General features: G+C 46.0%; 1 protein-coding gene across 8 annotated transcripts in view; it reads right to left on the bottom strand.

The window, feature by feature from the left end:
* The window catches only part of LOC109878086 (ena/VASP-like protein), a 169,388-nt gene that overhangs the window by 88,190 nt on the left and 55,526 nt on the right, over positions 1–25,672 (bottom strand). For 2 of the 8 annotated variants that reach the window (XM_031800889.1, XM_031800890.1), the window contains exon 1: positions 13,185–13,950. The exons of 4 other annotated variants lie outside the window; for them this stretch is intronic. In XM_031800889.1, coding sequence (XP_031656749.1) covers positions 13,185–13,294 — 110 coding nt within the window. In that variant the 5' untranslated portion in view covers positions 13,295–13,950. Of the gene's footprint in view, positions 1–13,184; positions 13,951–25,672 lie in introns of those variants that run through there. 2 more of the 8 variants (XM_031800891.1, XM_031800892.1) reach the window with 1 other exon arrangement.

Here is a 25,672-nt window from a genome sequence, read left to right as displayed (position 1 = left end):
CTCTCTTTCTCTCTCTCTCCTATCTCTCTGATTTCTCTGCAGTGTCTCTCTCTCTCCCCTTTCTCTCTGTTTTCCCTAAAGTCGCTCTCCTCTCTCTCTATCCTCTCTGATTTCCCTGCAGTCTCTCTATCCACTCTCTGATATCGCTGCAGTCTCTCTCTCTCCTTTCTCTCTCAATTCCCTGCAGTCTCTCTCCTCTCTCTCTCCTATCTGATATCCCTGCAGTCTCTCTCTCCGTTCTCTCTCAATTCCCTGCAGTCTCTCTCCTCTCTCTCTCCTATCTGATATCCCTGCAGTCTCTCTCTCCGTTCTCTCTCAATTCCCTGCAGTCTCTCTCCTCCCTCTGATTTCCCTGCACTCTCTCTCTCTCTCTCCTCTCTGATTTCCCTGCCGTCTCTCTCTCTCTCGTGCTCTTTCTCTTTATCTCTCTCTACTTTCTCTGATTTCCCTGCAGTCTCCACTCCACTCCTCTCTCTCTCTCTTTCTCCCTATCCCTCCTTTTCTCTCCACTCTGTCTCTCAGTTAAATTCAAATCAATTCAACGGGCTTTATTGGCATGGGAAACATATGTTAACATTGCCGAAGCAAGTGAGGTAGATAATATACAAAAGTGAAATTAACAATCAAAATTAACAGTAAACATTACACTCATTACAAATATTACAAATGTAATATTATATATATATATATATATATACAGCGTTGTAACGATGTAGAATTGGTTCAAGTTCTCTCTCAAATTCAAGCTGCTTTATTGGCATGAAAAACATTGAGTCAATATTGCCAAAGCAACAATGTATACAATATCTCTCTTCTCATATTTCCCTGCAGTCTCTTTCTCTCTCAAATCAATTCAAGGGGCTTTATTGGCATGGGAAACATGTGTTAACATTGCCAAAGCAAGTGAGGTAGGTAATCTACAAAAGTGAAATAAACAATCAAAATGAACAGTACACATTACACATACAGAAGTTTCAAAACAATAAAGACATTACAAATGTCATATTATATATATACAGTGTTTTAACAATGTACAAATGGTTAAAGGACACAAGATAAAATAAATAGGCATAAATATGGGTTGTATTTACAATGGTGTTTGTTCTTCACTGGTTGCCCTTTTCTCGTGGCAACAGGTCACAAATCTTGCTGCTGTGATGGCACACTGTGGAATTTCACCCAGTAGATATGGGAGTTTATCAAAATTGGATTTGTTTTTTCGAATTCTTTGTGGTCTGTGTAATCTGAGGGAAATATGTCTCTCTAATATGGTCATACATTGGGCAGGAGGTTAGGAAGTGCAGCTCGGTTTCCACCTCATTTGTGGGCAGTGAGCACATAGCCTGTCTTCTCTTGAGAGCCATGTCTGCCTACGGCGGCCTTTCTCAATAGCAAGGCTATGCTCACTGAGTCTGTACATAGTCAAAGCTTTCCTTAATTTTGGGTCAGTCACAGTGGTCAGGTATTCTGCCGCTGTGTACTCTCTGTTTAGGGCCAAATAGCATTCTAGTTTGCTCAGTTTTTTTGTTAATTCTTTCCAATGTGTCAAGTAATTATCTTTTTGTTTTCTCATGATTTGGTTGGGTCTAATTGTGCTGCTGTCCTGGGACTCTGTAGGGTGTGTTTGTGTTTGTGAACAGAGCCCCAGGACCAGCTTGCTTAGGGGACTCTTCTCCAGGTTCATCTCTCTGTAGGTGATAGCTTTGTTATGGAAGGTTTGAGAATCGCTTCCTTTTAGGTGGTTGTGGAACATTTTACCCAGGAAATTGTCTAAAAGGGATTGAATTTGTTGTTGCCTAATTGTTTTTTGGTAGGTTTCCAAACTGCATTCCTTCCATCTATAGCATTTCTTAATGTTACTAATTTCCTTTGGCTTTGATGCCTCATGATTGAGTATTGCTCTGTTTAAGTAGACTGTGATTTTGCTGTGGTCTGATAGGGGTGTCAGTGGGCTGACTGTGAACGCTCTGAGAGACTCTGGGTTGAGGTCAGTGATAAAGTAGTCCACAGTACTACTGCCAAGAGATGAGCTATAGGTGTACCTACCATAGGAGTCCCCTCGAAGCCTACCATTGACTATGTACAAACCCAGCGTGCGACAGAGCTGCAGGAGTTGTGACCCGTTTTTGTTGGTTATGTTGTCATAGTTGCGCCTAGGGGGGCATATGTGGGAGGGAATGCTGTCACCTCCAGGCAGGTGTTTGTCCCCCTGTGTGCTGAGGATGTCAGGTTCTTGTCCGGTTCTGGCATTTAGGTCGCCACAGACTAGTACATGTCCCTGGGCCTGGAAATGATTGATTTCTCCCTCCAGGATGGAGAAGCTGTCTTCATTAAAGTATGGGGATTCTAGTGGGGGGATATAGGTAGCACACAGGAGGGCATTTTTCTCTGTTAGGATAATTTCCTTTTGAATTTCTAGCCAAATGTAGAATGTTCCTGTTTTGATTAATTTAATGGAGTGAGTTAGGTCTGCTCTATACCAAATTAGCATACCCCCTGAGTCCCTTCCCTGTTTCACACCTGGTAGTTTGGTGGATGGGACTACCAGCTCTCTGTAACCTAGAGGGCAACCAGTGGGTCCGTCTCCTCTATACCAGGTTTCTTGCAGAATGACAATGTCTGTATTACCGATTTCTTTGGTGAAGTCCGGGATCCTGCTCTTTAGGACAAAGGCAGATGACCTCAGGCCTGGGATATTCCAGGATGATATAGTGAAGGCTTTTTGTTCCATAAAGTGTCCAATGTTGTTGGTCATGGTTTGGCCTCAGGCCAGTAAGTGTGAGCAAAGCCTGCTGAACATCTGGTACATGCCATTGGCTTGGGCGAGTGTAAGAGTGGGGGTTGGGACTGTTTGCCCGCTCACTACCTGGGCGTATGTGTGGCTTCCATGTTGAGGTCCTCTTTGCGGGGGTGGGGTGCATGGGGTGGGCAGGAGTGGCATAGGTCTGATCTGAGGGGGCCTAAATGGGGTGTGGGCATGGTTGATGTGGGGGGGTGTCTCGCTGGTCTGGGTGGGGTGTCTATTGATCTGTTGCTCCTGTGTGAAGTGTTGGGGATACGTTTGAGAGCGATGTCCTTTAGAGTTCGGGCAAAGGTGGGCACTGCTGCCTTGTAGAGGTGGACCTGGTCATAGAGGCTGTTCAAGTCCAGGGTGGAGTGGTGGGCCAGGAAAACATTTGGTTTTGAGGCACAGTCACGGGAAATACTTGCGTTTACCCGCTGTATTGTGGCAGGGTGGAGAACCACTTGTGCGTTGGGGAAAGTAGAAGAAGCCTTTTCAATCACTCCCTTCAGTGCTGTGGCCACCCTTTCCTGCTGTGCTCTCAGGTTGTTTGTGCCTGTGTGTATTATTATGTGGCTAGGTGAGCCTAGTTGGTCCTCAGACAGAAGGTCGAGGGCGCGCTGGGTGTTTGGACACCAGAGTTTAGACACACTGTGTTTGGGAAAAAATATATTTCCCATTTGAGTCCATAAGTAGTACAATCTGTGTCTTGTGTTTGTCCTTAGTGGGTGTGTGGGGGTTGTCAGAAGGGCTATCAGGGTGGCTGACAGGGGGGGTGCTCAGAGAGGGTGAGAGCCGCTGGGCTTGGGGTTCTTCATTTTTCTGTTCTGCTGTGATGTCGACTCTATGGTCAGGGTCTGGTGTGGACTGTTCTGCTGTGGTGTCGACTCTATGGTCAGGGTCTGGTGTGGACTGTTCTGCTGTGGTGTCGACTCTATGGTCAGGGTCTGGTGTGGACTGTTCTGCTGTGGTGTCGACTCTATGGTCAGGGTCTGGTGTGGACTGTTCTGCTGTGGTGTCGAGACTTTTGTCAGGTGCTGAGGGGGGCTGTTCTGCTAGCTTCTCTGTGGGGGTGGCCACCTCTCTAGTGGGTTGTTCTCTGTCACACGCCATCCCCCTCAACCTCTCCTCCATCCCCCTCACCCTCTCCTCCATCCCCTCAACCTCTCCTCCATCCCCCTCACCCTCTCCTCCATCCCCTCAACCTCTCCTCCAACAGTCTGATCTTCTCCTCTAGTGCTCTGTTCTTCTCCTGCTCCTGCTCCTGTTGAAGTTGTCTCACCACAGTCCAGAGTGCAGATATGTCTCTCTCCACCTCCAGCATTCCGGGTCTGGTTAAGGGGGTGTTGTTGTGCTGGACTGTTGTCTGGGTCTGTGCTGACTGAAGTGTAATCACCTGCTGTTCCAGCTCCACCTGCCTTACCTCCAGCTGGGTGAATGTATCCTTCATTTCAATGAGGGAGTAGTAATCTGTGCTGGGAGGTTGACTGTCCGCTGGGGGTTGCTCATCTGTGGGGTTATATAATGAAGAGGTCTGGTCTGACCCGCTTGGGGTGGGGGGTATCTTTATCAAGGGAGAGCTTCTCCTGCTGGGCTGATTCTTTAATTTGGTGAAAGTCCAGCTGAAACTGTTTGGGGTTGCACTGTACCATTACTGTTCCGGACTTATAGAGGTTTATATTAGCTGAGTCCTTGTTGTCTAGAATCCTGAGTTTCCACCCCTCGTTAACCCCCCCTCTCTTAACAAAGGGGTAGTGTGCTAATGTAGCCCTGTGCCATGCCAGGGGATGGTTTGTGTGGAAGATAAGGTTGATGTTGATGTTCCCATTTTTGTAATAGTCAGCAAAAAGTGTCTCTTGATTTTCCATAAGGAGCTTCATTTTGTAATCTTTTCTTGCCTTATCATTCTTTACATGCACAGGGTACTGCATTTTAATTACCTCTGAACAGCGGGAGGGAGCTTCTAAGGCCTCTCCATTTGGTTGGGGTAGACTGTTTGACTCTCCTGCCATTGTTGGGCTAATGGGCTTTGACACCTCTCACTTGACATGTCAGTGCTAGTTGAAGCTGTATCAAGCTTGGCAGAATTATGTTACCATTCAGCTCTTATAAAGTAATGGTGTGTATTTTTCTTCTTGGCATTTGGAAATAGAATATAGTTTCAGACTAAACATTACTGTCACGACTTCTACCGAGGGTAACTCCTCTCCCTGTTCGGGCGGCACTCGGAGTCGCCGGTTTACTAGCCGTTACCGATCACCTTTTTCTGTTACTGGTTGTTGTTTTTCTGGTTGGTCCTTTTCACACCTGGTTTCCATTGCTTTGATTTCTGTGGGTATATAGGGCACCTGTTACCTGCTGTAATTCATGCAGGATTAAGCTTGTGAGTATTAGCGTTCAGTATTCTATGCGGTTTATTGTTTTTGCATTGACGTATGTGTATGTAGTGTCGGCACTGTGGTTGTTCCTCCGTGTACTGACACGAGTTTGTTTTCCTTCGAGCGCGTTGTTTGGACATTCATCTGGGCCAATTTTGTATTGGTGGACTATGTGTACAGATCTCTACATTAAACACGCTGTAGTAAAACGCCAAATGGATCTACCTCCTGGTCCTCTTCCCCTGTCTTACCCACCAAGGGTAGAGACAGAGATGACCTCGCCTACTGAAATACCGGATTGGGCAAAGCCACCAGAAGACGACTCAAGCCAACCAACTACTGAACCTGACTGATGTCAGGAAGAATCACCCTCTGCCTCAAGTGACACCTCTGAATGGGAACAGCTGATAGACTCATTGCTGATAGAGTAAGGGCACTGTCATAACCAGAGGCCCATATATGCACTGTAAGAAAAGTATTTCCTGTTGTAAGATATGTCATCGCCCTCTCTGCTCTGAGGGAATGGGAGGAGCAGCGGATCAGGTGCAGAGAATCAAAAGGTATATAAAGAGACATTTGCCATTACTTTGGCGCTGACTTCTTGAATTCTGAATTCATTTAGACAGCCATTTGACTTCGGGTAAATTGACACCTGACTCAAATTACTTAAAGATTCTAACGTGTTGGATCTGAGAAGTGACTTTCCAATATACCGTTTAACTATTGAACAGCTGTTTTGTCGCATATTGACCAGGTGCGTGTGTCTCAGAACCTCGGCCTCGTTGCGTGCCACGGACGCTGCGGTAGTTCAACGGGACTGAGAGTCACTCTAGTCCTTTAGTTGATCTCTTGGTTATACCTATGGTTATCTGAATTGACCCTGTAAGCATATTGACCAGGTGCGTGTGTCTCAGAACCTCGGCCTCGTTGCCTGTTACAGACTTTTTGATATTCCATTGGGGCAAGGGATCACCAACGGGTCCTCTCATCCAGTCCAAACTTGAATCTCTAAATTTAGTAAGCCACCGACTTCAAGTCAACCTCTCAGCCAGAAGAGGGGAGTCGCTACTAACTAAATGCTAAAAAGAACTCTGACCGATTGAAACTCTGCTCCTGATCTTGTGGGTCTCCTCGTCATCTCTCAAAGGTAATTAAATAACTATTATAAGTATTTATTTAATGTAGAGATAAGTGTTATCATTGTACCAGGCATTTTATAAGAGCATTAAGTCATTTGCATGTTTTTGATTAACGCTGTGTGTGACCGAGTAACAAATTGTGTATTTTGAAGTGATTTTGATTGTAAAAGACAAAAAAACAGAGTGTTTTCAAAAATAAACGGTAGTCTTATTTTGTCTCGAGCAAAAGGTTCTCTCAAAGACAGTTAACGGCACGGGAGATAACAACTCTGACACTCCCCGCTACCGGGACACTGGAAACGGGGATCAATGCTCTATGACAGAATGAGTTACCATTAAAAGACACGGAGGAAGGTGTGTCCAGTAGTGATTCATTTAATTGTCTTATCGATCTATCTAAGTTTTATTTTCCAAGCGATACATAGCCGACGGGCAGAGTAGTGAGACTAAGTTGACTAAAGGTCTTCACACTTTAAACTAGATACATCACAGATGGGAAACACTCAACCACAGGGAAAGCATATAGAGACTGGTAGGACTAGTGCTTAATAACAACTCAAGGATCCATTAGTGGTGTAAAAGGAGTCTAGAGGATAAAGGTGGGGTTCACACATCCCAGTTAGAGCTAGACCGTTGAGAGTGACAAGGCAAAAGACCTCTACGCGGACAACGCTTCGATATAGAAAGAGAGGCAGGGCTACGCGAGCGGTCCTGGTTATACCGAGATAACCTGAAGTATCTATAGTGCCCTGTCCAATCCAGGGAACAGGACGCTAACCACCTCTAGCACCCCGCTGCCGGCCAAGGGGCGGGGCTGAAGGTTTCGTATCGCGACAACGCTTCTCAAAAAAAATCCCTGCTCTCCTGCGCCTGACTCCTACACCTCTCAGCGAGACGCACTGTATCACAATTACTCACTCAGTTCCAGGTTGGGTGGTGTTTTCAGGTTTCTGTTGTTTTCCAGAGAATTTGCTGTATAGAATAATACTCCTTGGTAGTTGTGAACCTTCCAGGTGATTCCGTAATTCCGTCCAAAATCAGGTTGTAGGTTTTAAGTTTTGATTTGAAGTGAGGGTTATGTTGTAGATGGTAGAATCCAGTTTGTGTTCCTGACATAAAATCCAGGTTTATCCTAATCTATCTTTTTTAAAGTAAATGCTGAAAAATGCAGGAGCTCATCTGATCGTGACCTCTGCTCTCTGCTCTACCTCTGTCTCTCTTCTCTCCTCTCCTCTCCTCTCTCTCTGTCTCTTCTCTCTCTCTCTGTCCCTCTCGCCCTCTCAATTAAATTAAATTAAATTAAATTTGCTTTATTGGCATGACGTAACAATGTACCAATTGCCAAAGCTTATTTTGGATATGTACAATATCAAAATGAGAATCAAAATGGTCAACGGGACAACAGTAACAACAATAACCAAGGGTCAAAATAACCATACATTCAACACTAACAATAAGTATACAGTAGAGGACATGTGCAGGTTGATTGGTCTGTCAGACACTGTCCCACAACTTATGGCAGTCAGCAATGTAGTGCCCTGCCAACCCACAGCTCTCTGCATCCTCCCCCAACAGGACGGGTAGCCTACTCTCATCAGAGAGCTCTTTGAAACCTTGAATAAGGGTTTCAAATTTGTGGAAATTACACTCTCTAATTGTTTTATATTTTTCACATTTTGTCAGGAAATGCAGCTCCATCTCAGGTTCTGCTGTTGTGCAGTGGTTGCACAGCCTTTCCTCTACAGGGAGCCAGGTTCTGCTGTTGTGCAGTGGTTGCACAGCCTTTCCTCTACAGGGAGCCAGGTTCTGCTGTTGTGCAGTGATTGCACTGCCTTCGCAATGGACCAGGTGGGGCCTCTAGCCAAGAGCAACCAAGGGCACCAATACATCCTGGTGATTCTGGATTATGCCACCAAGTACCCGGAAGCCATTCTCCTGTGCACCATGGCCACCGATGAAATCACATGTGTACTCTTTCACTGCTCTCTTCACATCTGGCCTGTAAAATCGTGCCTTGATCCGGTCTAAGGTCTTCTCCACCCGTAGGGGAGCCCCAAGAAGGTGGGAGTGTGCCAACTGCAGGACAGATTGTACAAAGGGACGGGGAACCAACAACAACTCCATACATTCGTCATTCTTCTTCACGACCTGATACTGCAATGTCTTCTTATATAAAAATGGGGGTAGTTGATCTGACTTACCCCCTCCGTGGGCTTTCCGTCCACCACGGTCACCTGCTGGAGAGCGCTGGCCAGGTTGGGATCCTCAAATTGGGCCGTGCCGAACTAGCCCACTAGACAGGCGGGCTCTGGCGCCACCTCAAGGTCCCTTGGGAACATGTCTCCCAGACTCGCCACTCCTTCCTCCAGTCTTGCTTCACCCCTCCAAGAGGGGTTCTATTGACGCCTGGGAGTCCACTTCCTAGAATCCATACATCCGGGCATCCCTCCTTCTGGCGTCCCTTCCACCTCTCCGGCTTCCTCCTCCCTTCTGGTTCCCTCGGTTCCCCACGTCTCTGGACATACTGGTCCATAGTTGGAGGAACATCAGGAAATCCCTCCCGATAAGGACCGGCACAGGCAGGTTCAGGACGACTCCCACTGGCCCTGTGTGTTGTCCCTTTGTGGTCTGTAGGTGGAGGAGTGTGGTAGGGTAGTCCTTGGTCTCATCGCGTATACACGTGATGGCCTTGGTGTCAGTCAGGTTCGGCCAGCTGATCTGCGCTCTGTGGGTTAGCTTGGCTTGCTAACTTTTTAGCTTCGGAAGGGTGAGAGTGTAGAAATGTATCTATGACCACTTTCTCGATGGACTTGAGTGTCAGTGGTTCAACAGTTAGCCAGCTCTTGGCCAGCCTAATTAGATCATGCATTTGCAATCGGAGGGAAGCTATAGCATCTTACGCCCAATCATGGAATGTTTGTGCCCTGCTGATCAGGGTGTAACCATACCAGCGCAGGACTTCCTTTTTCAGCCCCTCGCAATGCGTCGCCTGGCCAACCGTCAGATCCTGATAGGTCTTCTGTGCCGCGCCTGACAGGAAGGGTTCTAGCAGGCTGGCCCATTGCTCATGGGGCCATTTCTCCTTGCTCGCCGTCATCTCGAAGGCAAGCCTCGATGTCATTAACCTCTGTCAGCTTCAGTAAAAACCTACTAGGTTTGGGGTGAGAGACTGCTGTGCCTGCCACCATGCCAGCCTGGGCGGCTGTCAGCTGGCTAAGTTTAGCTCGTAGGAGAGTGGTCTGCTGACGCTGTTCCTCCAGCAGCTCCTGATGCATATCCTGCTGGGCTTTGTTCACCTCCATCAGCTGTTTCACCAATGCTTCCATTGTGCTCCGTGTCGGTTTGGTTATTAAACTTGGGTAGGGTTGCCCACATTCTCCACCACATGTAGCAGGTTCAAGGGGGTGGGGTTTCCACGTCACCAAGTTGAATAACCAAACACGCACACAAAGCACAACTAGAATACAAATGGGGAATTTATTAGCAGGATTTGCACACTGTGGGAAAGGGTGGGAATTCAGCAGCCAGTTCACAGACCACAATCCGCTCTCGTTGTCCATTCCGTTCTCCAGGGGTAATCCTAAAACTCAGGTCCTCAGCCAAACCGGTTCGGTACACAATGGGGGTAATCAGACAGTCCAGGTCACAACGGGTAATCACACAGATAATTCTCTCTCTTCTCACACTCTCCATAACACAGGTTTTACTCTCAGTCCTCTCCCTGTTTGAGCAGCCCACTTCCTCTTTTATCCCCAAGGACTCCATGGCTTAATGGTCCACAGGCTTGCCTTGTTGGGGCAGGAAGTCCATATAAGGCCTGGGGGTGGAGCCAGCAGGCTGCAAGATATCTCCCTTTAATCATCACTCCCCTCACCTCTCCCTGCCGTCTGCCACAATATGTACATAGCCCTCCTGGGCTGGTTGTTTTGAAAGCTGCTTACCGGAGGAAAACTCAGTCTGTTAAAGCTGATCTAGTCATCAGTTAGAGAGGAGAAATCTGACCAGAGATCACACACCAGATTATTACTTGGTCAAATCTAAAACTTGGATGGAGACAGGGATGGACGGAGGGATGGAGGGAGGGAGGGATGACGGAGGGATGGAGGGAGGGATGGAGGGAGGGATGGACGGAGGGATGGACGGAGGGAAGGACGGAGGGATGGACGGAGGGATGGACAGAAGGACGGAGGGATAGACGGAGGGAGGGATGGACGGAGGGATGGACGGAGGGATGGATGGAGGGAAGGACGGAGGGATGGACGGAGGGATGGGCGGAGGGATGGACGGAGGGAAGGACGGAGGGATGGTGATTTTCTGGATTTTAGATTCCATCTCTCACAGTTGAAGTGTACCTATGATAAAAAATGACAGACCTCTACATGCTTTGTAAGTAGGAAAACCTGCAAAATCGGCAGTGTATCAAATACTTGTTGTCCCCACCTTAATCAGCCTATACTCCAGAATTTTAAGTTTTATGTTTATTGTACCGACATTGTATATTCGGTACAAATGTAGGATCTTAATTTGGTCACTCTTTTGTTGCTGAGAATGTTCCTGCACAGCATTAAATGCAAATCTGTAGTGTATTTGAGTTTAAAAAGTATTTTTAAAGTATTTAATTTCCCCTTTGAAATGTCAGACTTCATTTGCCCAAATGAAAAATGTATCGACCCCTACAAAAATGTCCATTCATTATCATCCACAGATTAATTCACATTTCCTGTTGCTGAATAATTATTGTCCTGCTGTAGCAAACTGTCTCAAAGTAAGTTCTGACATCTGTATGATGTCTATGTGGACTTGTGTCTGTATTCTGTTTGTCAGTTAAAGAGAGCACCTTCACACTGAAGCAGATTATGGGTCTGTGTAAATATACTTGGTGAATTAAGGTGATTCTGATACAACAGCCAAACATAATCATGTTCGATAACAAAGATGGTGCTGAAGACAAAAGACACTTTACAGAATATCTAAACATGTGTTTCTGAGCACTCTGCAACCATGACGACAGTGGCCATATCAGGGAAGGATGCTCCAAGGCACCATGGGAGCTGCGAGGGTTTAGGAGGAGTGGATGAAAGAAGGAAGAGAAGAAGAGGTGGAGCGGCGGGCAGAGAGAAGTGAGAAAAGAGAGGGCAGGCAGAAAGAACAAACAGTCACAGATGCTGCCAGCCAGCCACAAACACACACACACACACACACACACACACACACACACACACACACACACACACACACACACACACACACACACACACACACACACACACACACACACACACACACACACACACACACACACACACACACACACACACACACACACACACACACGGCCACCGCAGCAGCCCTCAGAGACAAACAAAACACAACACCACTGTCATCACCCCAGCAGTCTTGGCAAGCTTCTTTACAAGCCATCAACGCCTCCCCCTCTCGTTCCTTCTCTCTTCTTTCCTCTCTTTCCTTCTCTCTTCTCCTCTCTTTCCTTATCTCCTCTCCTCCTCTCTTCTCCTCCTCCTCTCCTTCCTTCTCTCTTCTTTCCTCTCTCCTCCTCTCGTTCCTTCTCTCTTCTTTCCTCTTTCCTTCTCTCTTCTCCTCTCTTTCCTTATCTCCTCTCCTCCTCTCTTCTCCTCCTCCTCTCCTTCCTTCTCTCTTCTTTCCTCTCTCCTCCTCTCGTTCCTTCTCTCTTCTCCTCTCGTTCCTCCTCTCTTCTCCTCTCTTTCCTTATCTCCTCTCCTCCTCTCTTCTCCTCCTCCTCTCCTTCCTTCTCTCTTCTTTCCTCTCTCCTCCTCTCGCTCCTTCTCTCTTCTCCTCTCTTTCCTTATCTCCTCTCCTCCTCTCTTCTCCTCCTCCTCTCCTTCCTTCTCTCTTCTTTCCTCTCTCCTCCTTTCTTTCCTTCTCTCTTCTCCTCTCGTTCCTTCTCTCTTCTCCTCCTCTTGTTCCTTTTCTCTTCTTTCCTCTCTTTCCTTCTCTCCTCACCTCCTCCTCTCCTTCCTTCTCTCTTCTCCTCTCTTTCCTTCTCTCCTCTCCTTCCTTCTCTCTTCTTTCCTCTCTCCTCCTCTCTTTCCTTCTCTCTTCAATCCTCTCTCCTCTGCTCCTCCTTCCTCATCCCCCTATCAGGACGTTGACTGCCCAGTTAACACATTACCATTCTACCCCTGCCCCTCTGCAATGACAACCATTCACTGCTGGCTCATATGTAGAAACACAATGTATAGTACAGAACAGACATGGCTGTCTATTCCATAGGATAGAGATTTACATGAATTCTGTACATTGCAATTGTATCTGTACATCAATCTGCAATCCCATCAAAGCCCCTGCTCTCTAATAGACACAGCGATGTACTACTGGTAGCAGGGAAAACAACACATCTCTACTAGATAGGGAATATGATAATGAGTGATGTCATTTGAGATGCAGACCTCGTAAAGTAGACACATGGGCTTAAACATGGGCTTAAACAGGGCTTCTTACACTTTTTCAGCTCAAGACCCAAATGACAAATTGTTCGTCCTCCAACAAACCAAATTAAGAAGAAATAGTGTGTGATCATTGATGCATTCTCATAACTAGAGACACCTCTCACATGCCCAGGGACCATTTTGGGTCCTGACCCATTGTTTAAGAGACCCTGCATTAGAGTACTACAGTTAGCGTAGCGTCACAGTAACCAACCCAGTGGTACCCTATCCAGCCCAGCCCAGCCTAGCGTAGCATCACAGTAACCAACCCAGTGGTACCCTATCCAGCCCAGCCCAGCCTAGCGTAGCATCACAGTAACCAACCCAGTGGTACCCTATCCAGCCCAGCCCAGCCTAGCGTAGCATCACAGTAACCAACCCAGTGGTACCCAGTACATTGTACAGTACAGTAACCTACCTGACTTTAAATTCCTGCGCTGTGACCTGGACCTGGGCTCCAGCAGGCACTGCCTCAGTACAGTAGATCTGAGGGAAGTAGAACCGGTGAGACTGCACGTTTATATCCATGGTGCTTGGCAGCTACTGCACATCAGACGCACAGCACAACCCTGCTACAGGAACGATGGAAGGATTTCTCTCCTTTCTCTGTGTCTCTTCTCTTTCTTCTTTCCTTATCCCTGATCTGTCCGTTCCAGGCTGTGGCGTTCCAGGCTGTGGCGTTCCAGGCTGTGGGGTTAGTTAACGAGAGAGTTCTAAGGTTAACGATGGCATCCCAGTCACCGTCTCTCCGGGGTGGTCGTGGATTCGCAGTCACAGCGCGATACAGCCTCTCTTCACGCAGAGTCACTCGATCACTTCTGCTGGCTCCTCACAGACACACTAACCTTTTTCCCTCGTAGCAACACAGCCGTACAAGGAGGGGAAAGGACATACATGAATAAATAGAAATAAGAACAAAGACACTTCCAATGAGAACTCCTTGAGAGAGAAAAGATCTGCAAATAAAAAATTTCTCATTTTTTGGGTCCTTTTTCATCAATGCATCCTCTTCCACAGCAGGGATATTTTAGAACAATGAGAGAATATAAAAGAGAAAGAGAGAGAAAAATAGAATAAATTAACAATGCAAAAGCAGCCCTCAGTCGAGTGAGAGCACTGAATGAGAGATGAGAGCCCTTTTTTAAAATTTTGAGTGGAGAGAGAGCGAGAGAGAAAGAGAGAGAGAGGGAGAGAGAGAGACAGAGCGACAGAGAGAGAGACAGAAAGGGAGAGAGAGAGAGAGAGAGAAAGGGAGAGAGAGAGAGAGAGAGAGAGAGAGAGAGAGCGAAAGTGGTAGAGCGAGAGAGAGCGCGGTAGTGTAATAGAGAGAGAGATTCCCGGTGCTGTGAGGCGTTGCCCTCACACTGCCTCTCTCCTCTGTGTGTCTCACTGGATTACCGCCCTCCCCTCCCCCTCCATCCCCCTCTCCCCTCTCAGCAGTGATATGAGCGGTGGGCCGCCAGCCCCCGAGGCCGCGGGTCCTCTCATCCCTCTCCTCTCCTCTTCCAGGGCTCTGATTGGCGGAGCCAGGGATGTATAAGCCTGCGCGGAACGAGTGAAGAGGAGCGACAGACGTTAATTCATCTGATTGCTCCCATCTTTCTCGCACCTGATTCAAGGTGGCATGCCAGGGTGGGGTGGAGCTACATTACTGCTCTGTCTCTCTCTCACACACACACACACACACACACACACACACACACACACACACACACACACACACACACACACACACACACACACACACACACAGGTGGGTAAATGGAGAGATACCAATGCATCTCTGGTTTAAATAAATATCTGAAGCATTGTTATTTGAACAGATATGAAAGTACTGAGAATACACAATGGAACCTCCCATTGCCACATTACCACCACAAATACAGATGTAGGATCTTAACTTGAGCCAGTTTTCTACAGCAATACAAATAATCCTGCAGCTACAGGAAATTTGAATTATTATTAATGAATATTTTTGAAGGGGTTTATTTTTATTTTCATTTAACGAGGCAAGTCAGTTAAGAACAAATTCTTATTTAACATGGCGGCCTAGGAACAGTGTGTCACGGTCCTGACCTTAATTGCTTTTTTATGTCTCTATTTTAGTTTGGTCAGGGTGTGAGTTGGGGTGGGCATTCTATGTGTTGTTCTATGTTTTTGTATTTCTGTGTTTGGCCTGGTATGGTTCCCAATCAGAGGCAGCTGTTTATCGTTGTCCCTGATTGAGAACCATACTTAGGCAGCCTGTTTTCCCTCTATGGGTTGTGGGTAGTTGTTTCCTGTTTTGTGTTTTGTGACCTAATAGGACTGTTGTTTTTTTTTGTTGTTGTGTGTGACGAGGGACTGAGTCTGTTGTTGTGTGTGATGAGGGACTGACTCTGTTGTTGTGTGTGATGAGGGACTGACTCTGTTGTTGTGTGTGATGAGGGACTGAGTCTGTTGTTGTGTGTGACGAGGGACTGAGTCTGTTGTTGTATGTGACAAGGGACTGACTGTTGTTGTGTGTGACGAGGGACTGACACTATTATTGTGAGTGACGAGGGACTGACTCTGTTGTTGTGTGTTTGACGAGGGACTGAGTCTGTTGTTGTGTGTGACGAGGGACTGACTCTGTTGTTGTGTTTGACGAGGGACTGACTCTGTTGTTGTGTGTGATGAGGTACTGAGTCTGTTGTTGTGTGTGATGAGGTACTGAGTTTGTTGTTGTATGTGACAAGGGACTGACTGTTGTTGTGTGTGACGAGGGACTGACACTATTATTGTGAGTGATGAGGGACTGACTCTGTTGTTGTGTGTGAATAGGTACTGAGTGTGTTGTTGTGTGTGACGAGGTACTGAGTCTGTTGTTTTGTGTGATGAGGGACTAAGTCTGTTGTTGTGTGTGATGAGGGACTGACTCTGTTGTTGTGTTTGACGAGGGACTGACTGTTGTTGTGTGTGACGAGGGACTGACTGTTGTTGTGTGTGACGAGGGACTGACACTATTATTGTGAGTGATGAGGGACTGACTCTGTTGTTGTGTGTGACGAGGGACTGAGTCTGTTGTTGTGTGTGACGAGGGACTGACTCTGTTGTTGTGTTTGACGAGGGACTGACTCTGTTGTTGTGTGTGATGAGGTACTGACTTTGTTGTTGTGTGTGACGAGGGACTGACTCTGTTGTTGTGTGTGATGAGGTACTGAGTCTGTTGTTGTGTGTGATGAGGTACTGAGTTTGTTGTTGTATGTGACAAGGGACTGACTGTTGTTGTGTGTGACGAGGGACTGACACTATTATTGTGTGTGATGAGGTACTGAGTTTGTTGTTGTATGTGACAAGGGACTGACTGTTGTTGTGTGTGACGAGGGACTGACACTATTATTGTGAGTGATGAGGGACTGACTCTGTTGTTGTGTGTGATGAGGTACTGAGTCTGTTGTTGTGTGAATAGGTACTGAGTGTGTTGTTGTGTGTGACGAGGGACTGACTCTGTTGTTGTGTTTGACGAGGGACTGACTCTGTTGTTGTGTGTGATGAGGTACTGACTTTGTTGTTGTGTGTGACGAGGGACTGACTCTGTTGTTGTGTGTGATGAGGTACTGAGTCTGTTGTTGTGTGTGATGAGGTACTGAGTTTGTTGTTGTATGTGACAAGGGACTGACTGTTGTTGTGTGTGACGAGGGACTGACACTATTATTGTGAGTGATGAGGGACTGACTCTGTTGTTGTGTGTGATGAGGGACTGAGTCTGTTGTTGTGTGAATAGGTACTGAGTGTGTTGTTGTGTGTGACGAGGTACTGACTGTTGTTGTGTGTGATGAGGGACTGACTCTGTTGTATTGTGTGACGAGGGACTGAGTCTGTTGTTGTGTGTGACGAGGGACTGACTCTGTTGTTGTGTTTGATGAGGGACTGACTCTGTTGTATTGTGTGACGAGGGACTGAGTCTGTTGTTGTGTGTGACGAGGGACTGACTCTGTTGTTGTGTTTGACGAGGGACTGACTCTGTTGTTGTGTGTGATGAGGTACTGAGTCTGTTGTTGTGTGTGACGAGGGACTGAGTCTGTTGTTGTGTGTGATGAGGGACTGACTCTGTTGTTGTGTGTGATGAGGGACTGAGTCTGATGTTGTGTGTGACGAGGGACTGAGTCTGTTGTTGTATGTGACAAGGGACTGACTGTTGTTGTGTGTGACGAGGGACTGACTGTTGTTGTGTGTGACGAGGGACTGACACTATTATTGTGAGTGATGAGGGACTGACTCTGTTGTTGTGTGTGATGAGGTACTGAGTCTGTTGTTGTGTGAATAGGTACTGAGTGTGTTGTTGTGTGTGACGAGGTACTGAGTCTGTTGTTTTGTGTGATGAGGGACTAAATCTGTTGTTGTGTGTGATGAGGGACTGACTCTGTTGTTGTGTGTGATGAGGTACTGAGTCTGTTGTTGTGTGATGAAGTACTGAGTCTGTTGTTGTGTGATGAGGGACTGAGTCTGTTGTTGAGTGATGAGGTACTGAGTCTGTTGTTGAGTGATGAGATACTGAATGTGTTGTTGTGTGATGAGGTACTGACTCTGTTGTTGTGTGTGATGAGGTACTGAGTCTGTTGTTGTTGTGTGATGAGGTACTGAGTCTGTTGTTGTTGTGTGATGAGGTACTGAGTCTGTTGTTGTTGTGTGATGAGGTACTGAGTGTGTTGTTGAGTGATGAGGTACTGAGTCTGTTGTTGAGTGATGAGGTACTGAGTGTGTTGTTGTGGGATGAGGTACTGAGTGTGTTGTTGTGTGATGAGGTACTGAGTGTGTTGTTGAGTGATGAGGTACTGAGTCTGTTGTTGAGTGATGAGGTACTGAGTGTGTTGTTATGTGATGAGGTACTGAGTCTGTTGTGTGTGATGAGGTACTGAGTCTGTTGTTGAGTGATTAGGTACTGAGTGTGTTGTTGTGTGATGAGGTACTGAGTCTGTTGTTGAGTGATGAGGTACTGGGTGTGTTGTTGTGTGATGAGGAGAAGTTCAGGTTAATATTTTAGAGAGGTTCCTCCCTCACCAAACTGCTCCCCTGACAATAGAAGGCTCCTGTAATAAATGTCTTGGTCTCGAGCCACATACATACAGACACACTACAGCAGCTAGGGATCAGCTAGAAATACAACCTTTCAACTATATTGGTCCAAGCTGAGCAAACAATCCCTCTGTCAGTCTGCCATCCTTTCTCTTTATTGAGCTAGCAGTCTCGTATCCAAGCTGAGCAGACAATCCCTCTGTCAGTCTGCCATCCTTTCTCTTTATTGAGCTAGCAGTCTCGTATCCAAGCTGAGCAGACAATCCCTCTGTCAGTCTGCCATCCTTTCTCTTTATTGAGCTAGCAGTCTCGTATCCAAGCTGAGCAGACAATCCCTCTGTCAGTCTGCCATCCTTTCTCTTTATTGAGCTAGCAGTCTCGTATCCAAGCTGAGCAGACAATCCCTCTGTCAGTCTGCCATCCTTTCTCTTTATTGAGCTAGCAGTCTCGTATCCAAGCTGAGCAGACAATCCCTCTGTCAGTCTGCCATCCTTTCTCTTTATTGAGCTAGCAGTCTCGTATCCAAGCTGAGCAGACAATCCCTCTGTCAGTCTGCCATCCTTTCTCTTTATTGAGCTAGCAGTCTCGTATCCAAGCTGAGCAGACAATCCCTCTGTCAGTCTGCCATCCTTTCTCTTTATTGAGCTAGCAGTCTCGTATCCAAGCTGAGCAGACAATCCCTCTGTCAGTCTGCCATCCTTTCTCTTTATTGAGCTAGCAGTCTCGTATCCAAGCTGAGCAGACAATCCCTCTGTCAGTCTGCCATCCTTTCTCTTTATTGAGCTAGCAGTCTCGTATCCAAGCTGAGCAGACAATCCCTCTGTCAGTCTGCCATCCTTTCTCTTTATTGAGCTAGCAGTCTCGTATCCAAGCTGAGCAGACAATCCCTCTGTCAGTCTGCCATCCTTTCTCTTTATTGAGCTAGCAGTCTCGTATCCAAGCTGAGCAGACAATCCCTCTGTCAGTCTGCCATCCTTTCTCTTTATTGAGCTAGTAGTAATACAACATGATCACTGAGCATCCTAACCTTTTGTCAGAGGGGAGTATGTGTCCAATCAGAACCAAGTGATGTGTGACTGCTGACACAGTGAACTCTCTATGTGAAGGCAATGGGTCTTCTGACCCACTGGGAATGTGATGAAAGAAATAAAAGCTGAAATAAATCATTCTCTCTACTATTATTTTGACATTTCACATTCTTAAAATAAAGTGGTGATCCTAACTGACCCAAGACAAGTACTTTTCACGAGGATTAAATGTCAGGAATTGTGAATCACTGAGTTTAAATGTATTTGGCTAAAGTGTATGTAAACCTACAACTTCAACTGTATACAATACCAGTGGAAAGTTTGGACACACCTACTCATTCAAGGGTTTTTCTTTATTTTTACTATTTTCTACATTGTAGAATAATAGTGAATACATCAAAACTATGAAATAACACATATGGAATCATGTAGTAAGCAAAAAAGTGTTAAACAAATCAAATTATGAATTACTCTTGGCATTCTCTCAACCAGCTTCATGAGGAATGCTTTTCCAACAGTCTTGAAGGAGTTCCCACATATGCTCAGTACTTGTTGGCTGCTTTTCCTTCACTCTGCGGTTCAACTCATCGTAGACCATCTCAATTGGGTTGAGGTCAGGTGATTGTGGAGGCCAGGTCATCTGATTCAGCACTCCATCACTCTCCTTCTTGGTGAAATAGCCCTTACACAGCCTGGGGGTGTGTTTTGGGTCATTGTCCTGTTGAGAAAACAATGATAGTCCCACTAAGTGCAAACCAGAAGGGATGGTGTATTGCTGCAGAATGCTGTGGTGGCCATGCTGGATAAGTGTGCCTTCAATTCTAAATAAAACACAGACAGTGTCACCAGCAAAGCACCCCTACACCATAACACTTCCATGTTTCACGGTAGGAACCACACATGCTGAGATCATCCGTTCACCTACTCTGCATCTCACAAAGACACGGCGGTTTGATGAGTCTCCTATTTGGACTCATCAGACCAAAGGACATATTTGCACTGGTTTAATGTCCGTTGCTCGTGTTTCCTGGCCCAAGCAAGTCTCTTCTTATTATTGGTGTCCTTAACCTTTCTAGGGCAGGCGTTCCGCTAGCGGAACCCCTCCACAACATTCCGCTGAAATTCAAAGATATTTTTTTTAAATATGTAACTTTCACACATTAACAAGTCCAATACAGCAAATTAAAGATACACATCTTGTTAATCTAACCATTGTGTCCGATTTCAAAAATGCTTTACAGCGAAAGCACAACATATGATTATGTTAGGTCATAGCCAAGTCAAAAAAACACACAGACATTTTTCCAGGAAAAGAGAGGCGTCACAAAAAGCAGAAATATAGATAAAATTAATCACTAACCTTTGATGACCTTCATCAGATGACACTCCAAAAATCTCAGTTTACATTGGCGCGTTACATACAGTAATGTTTTGATTCCAAAACATCCGGTGATTTTGTAGAAATACTCATAATAAACATTGATAAAAGATACAACTGTTATTCACAGAATTAAAGATAGACTTCTCCTTAATGCAACCACTGTCAGATTTTTTAAAAACTTGACAGAAAAAGCATCATCTGAGAACGGCGCTCAGAACCCAATCCAGACAGAGGAATATCCGCCATTTTTGAGTCAACAGAAGTTAGAAACAACACCATAAATATTTACTTACCTTTGATGATCTTCCTCAGAAGGCACTCCCAGGAATCCCAGTTCGACAATAAATGACTGATTTGTTCCAGAAAGTCCATCATTTATGTCCAAATAGCCACTTGTTGTTAGCGTGTTCAGCCCAGTAATCCATCTTCATGAGGCGCAGGCACTTCATCCAGACAAAAACTCGAAAAGTTCCGTTACAGTCCTTTAGAAACATGTCAAACGATGTATGGAATCAATCTTTAGGATGTTTTTAACATAAAACATCAATAATGTTCCAACCGGAGAATTCCTTTGTCTTCAGAAAAAGCACTGTAATGCGAGGTAACTCTTTCCGGAGCGCGCGTCATGAGACCAAGGCGTTCTGCCAGACCACTGACTCAAAGAGGTCTCATGAGCCCCTCCTTTATAGTAGAATCCTCATTCAAGTTTCAAAAGACGGTTGACATCTAGTGGAAGCCGTAGGAAGTGCAACTTCATCCATATCCCACTGTGTATTCGGTAGGTCAAGCTTTGAAAAACTACAAACCTCAGATGTCCCACTTCCTGGTTGGATTTTTCTCAGATTGTCGCCTGCCATATGAGTGCTGTTATACTCACAGACATCATTCAAACAGTTTTAGAAACTTCAGAGTGTTTTCTATCCAATACTAATAATAATATGCATATATTAGCATCTGGGACAGAGTAGGAGGCAGTTCACTCTGGGCACGCTATTCATCCAAATGTGAAAATGCTGCCCCCTATCCCAAAAAGGTTATAAGTAGTGGTTTCTTTGCAGCAATTGGACCATGAAGGTCTGATTCACGTGGTCTCCTCTGAACAGTTGATGCTAAGATGTGTCTGTTACTTGAACTCTTTGAATAATTTATTTGGGCTGCAATCCCAGGTGCAGTTCACTTTATTAAACATATCCTCTGCAGCAGAGGTAACTCTGGCTCTTCCTTTCCTGTGCGGTCCTCATGAGAGCCAGTTTCATCATATCGCTTGATGGTTTTTGCGACTGCACTTGAAGAAACGTTCAAAGTTCTTGACATTTTCCATATTGACTGACCTTCATGTTTCTCTTTGCTTGTTTCAAATCAAATCAAATCAAATTTTATTTGTCACATACACATGGTTAGCAGATGTTAATGCGAGTGTAGCGAAATGCTTGTGCTTCTAGTTCCGACAATGCAGTAATAACGAACAAGTAATCTAACTAACAATTCCAAAAAACTACTGTCTTATACACAGTGTAAGGGCATAAAGAATATGTACATAAGGATATATGAATGAGTGATGGTACAGAGGAGCATAGGCAAGATACAGTAGATGGTATCGAGTACAGTATATACATATGAGATGAGTATGTAAACAAAGTGGCATAGTTAAAATGGCTAGTGATACATGTATTACATAAGGATGCAGTCGATGATATAGAGTACAGTATCTACGTATGCATATGAGATGAATAATGTAGGGTAAGTAACATTATATAAGGTAGCATTGTTTAAAGTGGCTAGTGATATATTTACATCATTTCCCATCAATTCCCATTATTAAAGTGGCTGGAGTAGAGTCAGTGTCGTTGACAGTGTGTTGGCAGTAGCCACTCAATGTTAGTGGTGGCTGTTTAACAGTCTGATGGCCTTGAGATAGAAGCTGTTTTTCAGTCTCTCGGTCCCAGCTTTGATGCACCTGTACTGACCTCGCCTTCTGGATGACAGCGGGGTGAACAGGCAGTGGCTCGGGTGGTTGATGTCCTTGATGATCTTTATGGCCTTCCTGTAGCATCGGGTGGTGTAGGTGTCCTGGAGGGCAGGTAGTTTGCCCCCGGTGATGCGTTGTGCAGACCTCACTACCCTCTGGAGAGCCTTACGGTTGAGGGCGGTGCAGTTGCCATACCAGGCGGTGATACAGCCCGCCAGGATGCTCTCGATTGTGCATCTGTAGAAGTTTGTGAGTGCTTTTGGTGACAAGCCGAATTTCTTCAGCCTCCTGAGGTTGAAGAGGCGCTGCTGCGCCTTCCTCACGATGCTGTCTGTGTGAGTGGACCAATTCAGTTTGTCTGTGATGTGTATGCCGAGGAACTTAAATCTTGCTACCCTCTCCACTACTGTTCCATCGATGTGGATGGGGGGGTGTTCCCTCTGCTGTTTCCTGAAGTCCACAATCATCTCCTTAGTTTTGTTGACGTTGAGTGTGAGGTTATTTTCCTGACACCACACTCCGAGGGCCCTCACCTCCTCCCTGTAGGCCGTCTCGTCGTTGTTGGTAATCAAGCCTACCACTGTTGTGTCGTCCGCAAACTTGATGATTGAGTTGGAGGCGTGCGTGGCCACGCAGTCGTGGGTGAACAGGGAGTACAGGAGAGGGCTCAGAACGCACCCTTGTGGGGCCCCAGTGTTGAGGATCAGCGGGGAGGAGATGTTGTTGCCTACCCTCACCACCTGGGGGCGGCCCGTCAGGAAGTCCAGTACCCAGTTGCACAGGGCGGGGTCGAGACCCAGGGTCTCAAGCTTGATGACGAGCTTGGAGGGTACTATGGTGTTGAATGCCGAGCTGTAGTCGATGAACAGCATTCTCACATAGGTATTCCTCTTGTCCAGATGGGTTAGGGCAGTGTGCAGTGTGGTTGAGATTGCATCATCTGTGGACCTATTTTGGCGGTAAGCAAATTGGAGTGGGTCTAGGGTGTCAGGTAGGGTGGAGGTGATATGGTCCTTGACTAGTCTCTCAAAGCACTTCATGATGACGGATGTGAGTGCTACGGGGCGGTAGTCGTTTAGCTCAGTTACCTTAGCTTTCTTGGGAACAGGAACAATGGTGGCCCTCTTGAAGCATGTGGGAACAGCAGACTGGTATAGGGATTGATTGAATATGTCCGTAAACACACCGGCCAGCTGGTCTGCGCATGCTCTGAGGGCGCGGCTGGGGATGCCGTCTGGGCCTGCAGCCTTGCGAGGGTTAACACGTTTAAATGTCTTACTCACTTCGGCTGCAGTGAAGGAGAGACCGCATGTTTTCGTTGCAGGCCGTGTCAGTGGCACTGTATTGTCCTCAAAGCGGGCAAAAAAGTTATTTAGTCTGCCTGGGAGCAAGACATCCTGGTCCGTGACTGGGCTGGGTTTCTTCCTGTAGTCCGTGATTGACTGTAGACCCTGCCACATGCCTCTTGTGTCTGAGCCGTTGAATTGAGATTCTACTTTGTCTCTGTACTGGCGCTTAGCTTGTTTGATAGCCTTGCGGAGGGAATAGCTGCACTGTTTGTATTCAGTCATGTTATCAGACACCTTGCTATGATTAAAAGCAGTGGTTCGCGCCTTCAGTTTCACACGAATGCTGCCATCAATCCACGGTTTCTGGTTAGGGAATGTTTTAATCGTTGCTATGGGAACGACATCTTCAACGCACGTTCTAATGAACTCGCACACCGAATCAGCGTATTCGTCAATGTTGTTGTCTGACGCAATACGAAACATCTCCCAGTCCACGTGATGGAAGCAGTCTTGGAGTGTGGAGTCAGCTTGGTCAGACCAGCGTTGGACAGACCTCGGCGTGGGAGCTTCTTGTTTTAGTTTCTGTCTGTAGGCAGGGATCAACAAAATGGAGTCGTGGTCAGCTTTACCGAAAGGGGGGCGGGGCAGGGCCTTATATGCATCGCGGAAGTTAGAGTAACAATGATCCAGGGTCTTTCCACCCCTGGTTGCGCAATCGATATGCTGATAAAATTTAGGGAGTCTTGTATTCAGATTAGCCTTGTTAAAATCCCCAGCTACAATGAATGCAGCCTCCGGATAAATCGTTTCCAGTTTGCAGAGAGTTAAATAAAGTTCGTTCAGAGCCATCGATGTGTCTGCTTGGGGGGGGATATATACGGCTGTGATTATAATCGAAGAGAATTCTCTTGGTAGATAATGCAGTCTACATTTGATTGTGAGGAATTCTAAATTAGGTGAACAGAAGGATTTGAGTTCCTGTATGTTTCTTTCATCACACCATGTCACGTTAGTCATAAGGCATACGCCCCCGCCACTCTTCTTACCAGAGAGATGTTTGTTTCTGTCGGCGCGATGCGTGGAGAAACCCGCTGGCTGCACCGCTTCGGATAGAGTCACTCCAGTTAGCCATGTTTCCGTGAAGCAGAGAACGTTACAGTCTCTGATGTCCCTCTGGAATGCTACCCTTGCTCGGATTTCATCAACCTTGTTGTCAAGAGACTGGACATTGGCAAGAAGAATGCTAGGGAGTGGTGCACGGTGTGCCCGTCTCCGGAGTTTGACCAGAAGACCGCCTCGTTTCCCTCTTTTTCTGAGTCGTTTTTTTGGGTCGCTGCATGTAATCCACTCCGTTGCACTGGTTGTAAGGCAGAACACAGGATCCGCATCGCGAAAAACATATTCTTGGTCGTACTGATGGTGAGTTGACGCTGATCTTATATTCAGTAGTTCTTCTCGGCTGTATGTAATGAAACCTAAGATGACCTGGGGTACTAGTGTAAGAAATAACACGTAAAAAAACAAAAAACTGCATAGTTTCCTAGGAACGCGAAGCGAGGCGGCCATCTCTGTCGGCGCCGGAAGATTTGAGCTGTTCTTGCCATAATATGGACTTGGTCTTTTACCAAATAGGACTATCTTCTCTATACCACTCTACCTTGTCACAACACAACTGATTGGCTCAAACACATTAAGAAGGAAAGAAATTCCACAAATTAACTTTTAACAAGGCACACCTGTTAATTGAAATACATTCCAGGTGATTACGTCATGAAGCTGGTTAAGAGAATGACAAGAGTGTGCAAAGCTGTCATCAAGGCAAAGGGTGGCTACTTTGAAGAATCTCCAATTTAATATATATTTTGATTTGTTGAACACTTTTTTGGTTACTATTATTCTACAATGTAGAAAATAGTAAAATGAGTGAGAATGAATGAAAATGTGTGTCCAAACTTTTGGCTGGTACTGTAGCTTCCACAGATCACACAGACACAAAGAATTACAAAACAAATCAAACATCGATAAACTACCATATCCGTTAGGCGAAATAACACAATGTTCACAGCAGCAAGATTTGTGGCCTGTTGCCATGAGAAAAGGTCAATAACTGGAGCTCAAACAACGTTGTTTATTTATCTCCCCAGACTGTTCGTACTGTAACTATTTTCACATTGCTAAAACAGTGTACATTTTGTAGCTGAT

This window comes from Oncorhynchus kisutch, linkage group LG21 (assembly GCF_002021735.2).
Source record: "Oncorhynchus kisutch isolate 150728-3 linkage group LG21, Okis_V2, whole genome shotgun sequence".
NCBI classification, from domain to species: domain Eukaryota; kingdom Metazoa; phylum Chordata; class Actinopteri; order Salmoniformes; family Salmonidae; genus Oncorhynchus; species Oncorhynchus kisutch.
Note: the sequence above shows the minus strand (reverse complement) of the source record. Positions and strands in the feature narration are given on the sequence as shown.